General features: G+C 35.8%; 1 protein-coding gene across 1 annotated transcript; it reads left to right on the top strand.

Annotated features, from left to right (window-relative positions):
• The first annotated feature begins 1,520 nt into the window (after positions 1–1,520).
• On the top strand, positions 1,521–5,671 carry LOC110462905 (lectin BRA-3-like). The gene is made up of 5 exons (XM_021517145.1): positions 1,521–1,639; positions 2,313–2,413; positions 3,411–3,501; positions 4,302–4,527; positions 5,588–5,671. The coding sequence occupies exons 1-5, from the start codon at positions 1,600–1,602 to the stop codon at positions 5,619–5,621; spliced, it is 492 nt and encodes a 163-aa protein (XP_021372820.1). The 5' UTR covers positions 1,521–1,599; the 3' UTR covers positions 5,622–5,671.
• The last annotated feature ends 1,552 nt before the right edge of the window (positions 5,672–7,223 follow it).

Genomic DNA, 7,223 nt, shown 5'->3' with positions numbered 1-7,223 from the left:
TTAGTAGATATAAATTGTGTTGCTAGTGTGAAAACTGCTATTTCAGAGGAATTTAACTTATGTATATAATAAACAACAGTTTATTTGTAGTAGATATTTACAACTTACAAAATAACTACTATTGTTAATCTTGGAATTAAAAGGTAGGATCAGTTTCCTATTAGCTAGGGTCATGAGAAATGATTATGGTTAATTTAGCTGCGAAAGTATAATCTAGGGCCATTTGTTCATTTGATGAAATATCATGATCACCTAGAGCTAATTTGTGCATCAAGTGTAGCATCACACAGTCAAAGGGGATACTATTCTATTTCAAATCTCCAATATTATCTGTTAAATACATATACATGTAAAGATTCAACAAAGCATTACTTGGATTAAGATCATGATATATGATACCTAGCTTTAATGAAATACAAATAGTCTTTTCTAGGATGAACATGTAATTTGTGTATGCTGTTCTGTTCACATTTTGCTAACATAGCACTGTGCTAAAATGATTTGTTGTATTGACTCAAAAATAGCACTAGATTGAAATTTAACTATTTGTTAGCTTCTGCAAACATTATGACTATTAGTCAACAGGTTTGATGGGATTCATTTGTAATCAATCCTAACGTTGCTAACATAATTCTGTCCTGATGTCGTGCTATAATCTGTCTAATGTAACGTTGGCAACATAACTTCGAATATCAAAATTTAAGACATTTTTGTTTCGTTTTATTTTAACAATGTTGTTCACTTATGTTCCATTCTTAATTTTGCAAACATGTAATGAGTTCTAGCATATTGCATATAAGTGATTTTGTTACCAGAAACTTAAAATATTTTATTTGATAAAAATTCTGTCCTTTACAATATAAGGTACTGCAGATTAAAAAAATGCTTTACTTTCGATATATTTTTTGCTCCAATTATACCTAGGTTTATCATATATACCCCATAATAAGAGTTTTAAGAACGTGTGAATGTTAAAAACAAGCAAATGAAAGTATGTCAAGAAAAAACTGAAATAGTGTGTGCCGACTTGTCATGGTAATGATTTAAGAAAATGTGGTAAGAGAATTGTATGTATAGGAATAACGATATAAAATATTGCAAAGAACTGCTACTTCAAAACAAAATCTGTTTTGATGAAAGAAAATGAGTTCTAAAATTTGGTGGTTGATAGTAGATTCATTTTAAGAATATTGTAAAATCTGCCATAATCACATTTGTCGATGATTTGAAAAGATTTTGCAAAGCGTGAAGCTGAATACCAGTTGTAATATCTATACTTGAGTTTTAACCGTTGCAAATGTTAAAGGCAAGTTACAAGAAAGTTAGTAGAGCACCGAATCCACGATCGATCATGAGAACGATTTCAGTAATACGGGTCCTGGTTTACATGGTTGGTAATAGGGGTCACCTATGTCGAGATCTATAAGGTTCTGAACAGGATTGTTATGTAAATGGAACACAAGAAATGGTTTGATAACAAGAACAGAGTTTTATCTATCGAGGTCGGCTCTAAACGGTGTATCTAGGTCTGTTTGATAGTGCCCTATAGTAGAGACATCAAGGTCTTCTAACTAGACCCGCCACGACAATATAGCAAAGATGTATATAAAAGAATGTGTTATACTTTGTGTTATTGTCGGTAAGTATACTGTACTATCTTTAGACAGACTTAGTCTGAACGGATAGAATAGATAACTTTAATGGAAATATATACAAAAAAATGATAACGAAAGTAGTTTTAATCTATATATGCCAGATATATATGGACGAAGTTTACGATCCCGGGGCCAGAGTCTAATTAGTACTTAGTACATTTTTGACTAGAAGGTTGTTTTGTGTTAAGCCTTACGTGTATTTACTTCAACTTAATTTATTGACCTTTCTTTAACCATATTATTACATCACAAGAGTGAAGATTTTAAATAATCAGTATTTTCGGAATGAAGTGATGTTATGAATATTTCGGTAAATTACCTGTTTTATCGATCGTTGGTGACAGACATGAACTCTCCTAGGGATTTTTGGGAGACAGCATGACGATGACACTTGCTTAACTTACCACCTGGTGTCATGTTTATCGATTCCATGTCTTTTCCTTTTGTTTTGGTGTATCTATTCTATTTCTATTCTTTCAGTGTCGACAATGAGTTCCGTTTCTCGTTCTTTATGGTTAATATTTATGTTTGTCCATTTCTATGTGACGTCTCCGTTTTGTGTATTTTTGTTCTTTATCTAAGATGAACTTTTACAAACAAAAAGTAGTTCCTTCAAGGAATTGACAACGTTACTTACCAAACGTATTGTTTTACTAGCGGTCTCCTTGGTACACGCTGAATGTGAACACGGATGGGTGGAATTCAAGGAAAATTGCATCCATGTCAATGCGCAGAGGACCAACTGGAATTCAGCCGAGGTTTGTTATGTAAATTTACCTCTGAAATGTTTAAAAACAAATGCGTGAAATGGAATAATCTCGACCCTAGAAGTAAGATTTTTAAATTACATATTTTTCGACGAACTTTAGGTTTGATAATTTATAATCTCAACCCTTAATAAATAAATAAAATAAATAGATAAATAAACACAGCTGCCAGCCTTAGGTATAAAAATGTATTATTTCAACCCATGGAATAAATAAACACATCTGTAAACCTTAGGTAAAACATTTTATAAATCTCAGCATTTGGATCAATTAAAGATCCTGCAAGCCTTGGGTATGACAATTCATGAATATCAACCCTTGGGGTAGATCGATCTTGTACAAGCCTTCGATACGATCATTTATGAATCTCAGCTCTCGGGGTAGAAAAATCTTCAACAAGCCTTATGTATGACAATTTATGAATCTCAACTTTTTTGAGTTTACACTTGTATTACACATATTCTATTTGTAACGCTTATAAAGAAATTAAAAGAACCGAGGGAGGATTTTTTTGTCTATCTGCCGTTACATAAAAAGGGATATGTTTGCTCGTGTTCAATAAAAAAATAAAACAGTCCCGCTTCTTTTCTCGTACTAAGATTATTTTCCTTGGGGATTTTTCAAGCAGGATACGCTCAAACCGCAATGCCTTTGCAAACAGTAATACACAACGTTTTCAAGTTGCAATAACTTTTGTTCAATGCGTTTGTAATAATATTGCAATAAAATACGTTTAAACTAAACTAATGTACATTGTATTAAGAATTTGAGGTCATAAAATTATTTATGAAATACGTGAAATTGTTACTGTTCCATTTGCAGACGCAATTTCATAAATGCATGTGTGTTGATCAATTGACCATTCATAATAGACTTCCAGCCATCTGTTAATGCCACCGACACACCTACAGATGTTGCCGCTCCCATTTTGTGCAGATTGTCTGATTTCTTCTTTGAAAGCTTGAAATGGGTGTCCGTTTGTTTGCAGATAGAGTGCAAGAAGCTACATGGGTGGCTGGCGTCTGATGACACCCAGGATAAACACGACTTCCTCTATATCATCGCCAATGTCCTGAAAAGTAAGTGAATAGTTTGGCTGAGTTACACTTTTTATCCAGTGAGGATAAAATACGTACGATTACCTCAGCCTATTACGTCTAATCTGTAATATTATCAAATTATTAGGAAAATAGGAAATACACGGACCGTTTTGGGACACAACGTTTCACCCAGGCCCAAGTTAATGAATTTCAGATAATTCGTTAACTTTAGGTTTCTCATTAGAAAGCATTCCTGGGGTTAAGGAAAGTATTTTTTCTTAACATCTATATTACAGTTCTATCGGAAATCTCAAAAAGTAAGAAATTGTTTTGCACAAGAAACAGTCGTCAAACTAGAGAAACGTTAAATAGAATCAAATACCACACGACTCTGTACAATAAAACTAGTTATCTAAATTTTCTTTTTCTAATGAATTTATAGGCTTGAACGATCAAAGTTAAATGATTTTTTGGGGTCTATTTTGTCGCGTTATTCATTTTTGAAAAAAACATATATTGGTTTCGTATTTTGACAGAAAAAAATAACTAATTAGAACATTAGCCAACAGCTTTCATAAATTGACGAAAATAAATAAACGAGCACAAGTGTAAATCAACATTGAGGACTCACCAATAGAATATAGTCTCTTTCAGCTATGTAAGACTATACGACTATATCACACGTGCATAATGGTGTAGGATATAGAGGACATTTGCCGAGGTTTTGAACTCTTTGAGAAGTCTTATTTTAAGAACTGATTATAAGTGGGTGGTTTTTTTTATACAATTGTCGAATAAATAAGACTAATAATTTAACCTTTATCTATTTATATTCTCAGCCATCAACATTTTCCCGTTTTTCATTGGTGGAACCGACTTCATCTTCGAAGGCCAGTACCGATGGGCAGAGACTGGTCAGTATGCTGGGCCCTTTACTAAGTGGGATACGGGCTTCCCGAATGGAAACTGGTCCAAAAACTGTCTCATGCTAAACTGGGACGGAGATGATCTTGTCTGGCAAGACGAAAGATGCAGCGCCGGTCATTACTTTATATGTGAAAAAATGTGAGTTATTGAGAATAATTTAATTTCAAATCGCATCAACAAACTGGCTTTAAATTTGTTCGTGCTATTATTACTTAAATGTCCTGTAATTGCTTATGTGAGTTTAATCTAATATCACTTATATCAAAAAAGTGTCGAATATGAAGCAAATCAATGTAATATGCCATCATATTTTGCGGCCTAAATTGCGTAAGATTAAAATATTTTTGAAGGTGACCGTTAATACTGAAAACTGAGGACAAAACAAAAACGAATTCTACTGTTATGTATTGATGCTAAGATACCCCACTAGATCCTAAAGGTTCAATACTGACTGTGACATGGACAATAAATAACTTACTCACATAAACATAACAATGGTTTAAAGTCGTTGTTTGGTTTGGTTTGGTTTAGTTTGTTTTTTATGGTCATTTAAGGACAGCCTCCCCTGTGTGCTAGATCCATGCGTGTAGTGTATTCGTGTGTGTTTTGGGAGGCTGCGATATGTTCATGTTTGTCTCCTTGTGATAGCGCGGAACTGATGCCGACTTTATAGCACTACCACATGCACACTTAAACACACTGCCGAAGGCACCCAGCAGGACATCACACCCGGTCACATTATACTGACAACGGGCGAACCAGTCGTCCCACTCCTAAATTGCTGAGCGTTAAGCACGAGTAGAAACTACCATGTTGACAGACTCTGGTATGTCTCGGCTAGGGGACAGGGGCGAACGCTCAACTGAAGGCATTGTCAAAGCAGACATTAGGAAGAAGAAAGTTGTTTAGAAAGAAGAGAAAAGATAAATTCCCATATTTAGTAGCCTCTTACGATCAGGCAATGGGGGCAGCAGGTACAATTCGTACGCCCTACCTGCAGGCACTTAAAGTCGTTGTAAAAACATACCAAAAGCAGAAGAACAAATACATTTGTATAGATAATTACCACAAAAACAGCATCCTTATAGATACTTATTATGTAAATACGTTAAAAAAGTCACTGAGTCAATAACACCAATTTTACAAAATTACAAATTCAACTATATGTTCCTTATTTTTTCTGAACATTCTTTTTCAGGAGCAACGTGTCTCAGCCTATTGTTGGTAAATGAGGCGAAAACCATATAAACACATTCATATACCAATAAACTCATTGCGTCGTTCATTTCTTTGTCGTTGTCAATTTGATCAATATCTGGTCCGCGTACTCATCTCCCTTCGTGTCTTATTAAGTGTTACAGTTATCTCCCTTCATGCCTTATTAAGTGTCACAGTTATCTCCCTTCATATATTATTAAATGTCATAGTTATCTCCCTTCATGCCTTATTAAGTGTCACAGTTATCTCCCTTGATGTTAGTCTTACTGTAGTATGGAACCGTCTGTTCAAAAAAAGCAAGTTGATCCGATAAACCAATCAAAGCAAACACAACCCCACGTGGTCATTATTTGTCCATTTAAGACTAATCAGTGGTACTAAAGGTCCAAAGACTGGCTTTAAAACTCTTTATCTCAATTGTTTATTACAATTTATTAATGTAGATAAAAAGTCAAAAACTAAACTAAGTGGAATATATTGTAGTGGATATGGTATCGAAGCGTTATCAGATGAACCTGTCAAACACAACATTGGTCATTCTTACACGGGTTGCCTCCCTTCACATACAACGTACATGTAAACTAGATGCATACTATATGAACTGTCCCTATCACTTAAAAAGTCAAATCTTAAAACAAACAAATGCTCATGTAAGCAAAATTGAATATTTGTGTTTTATCATGCAGAACCAGATAATGTGATTAATTAATATATAAAGAATGTTCCTCTAGTGTAAAGGTGTAAAANCCCCCCCCCCCCCCCCCCCCCCCCAAACACAAACACACACCACCACCACCTACAAACCCCCATCAGCTTCACTCGCAACCCATCTACGAACATCACCACCATCCACAAATCCCTAGCAGAATATGTTGCGACCTAACTTACTAAACTACACCATCAGTCTACCCCAAACCATCACCCACAAACCCCCACCAGAATAATTCGCAACCAATCCCACTCAACCACCAACCACCCACTAAACCCCTACCAGAATCAGTAGTAACCCATCCATCTCAATCAACCCACCACTAATCTATCCCAAAACACAACCCACTAAACCCCAACCAGAATCAGCAGTAACCCATCCACCTCAATCAATCCACCACCAATCTATCCCAAAACACCACCCACTAAACCCCAACCAGAATCAGTAGTAACCCATCCATCTCAATCAACCCACCCCTAATCTATCCCAAAACACAACCCACTAAAACCCAACCAGAATCAGCAGTAACCCATCCATCTCAATCAACCCACCCCTAATCTATCCCAAAACACAACCCACTAAAACCCAACCAGAATCAGCAGTAACCCATCCACCTCAATCAATCCCCCACCAATCTATCCCAAAACACCACCCACTAACCCCCTTCAAGAATCAGTAATAACCCATCCGTCTCAATCAACCCACCACCAATCTATCCCAAAACACCACCCACTAAACCCCTTCAAGAATCAGTAATAACCCATCCATCTCAATCAACCCACCACCAATCTATCCCAAAACACCACCCACTAAACCCCAACCAGAATCAGTAGTAACCCATCCATCTCAATCAACCCACCACCAATCTATCCCAAAACACCACCCACTAAACCCCTACCAGAATCAG

This window comes from Mizuhopecten yessoensis, unplaced genomic scaffold, assembly GCF_002113885.1.
Source record: "Mizuhopecten yessoensis strain PY_sf001 unplaced genomic scaffold, ASM211388v2 scaffold10845, whole genome shotgun sequence".
In the NCBI taxonomy this organism is placed as follows: Eukaryota; Metazoa; Mollusca; class Bivalvia; order Pectinida; family Pectinidae; genus Mizuhopecten; species Mizuhopecten yessoensis.
Note: the sequence above shows the minus strand (reverse complement) of the source record. Positions and strands in the feature narration are given on the sequence as shown.

Bases quoted from the DNA above. Each gene is read 5' to 3' on its own strand.
- LOC110462905 (XM_021517145.1), top strand. From the start codon at position 1,600: ATGTATATAAAAGAATGTGTTATACTTTGTGTTATTGTCG. The intron at 2,414-3,410 runs GTTTGTTATGTA...GTTTGTTTGCAG, and splicing joins CCAACTGGAATTCAGCCGAG to ATAGAGTGCAAGAAGCTACA. The intron at 4,528-5,587 runs GTGAGTTATTGA...ATTCTTTTTCAG, and splicing joins TACTTTATATGTGAAAAAAT to GAGCAACGTGTCTCAGCCTA.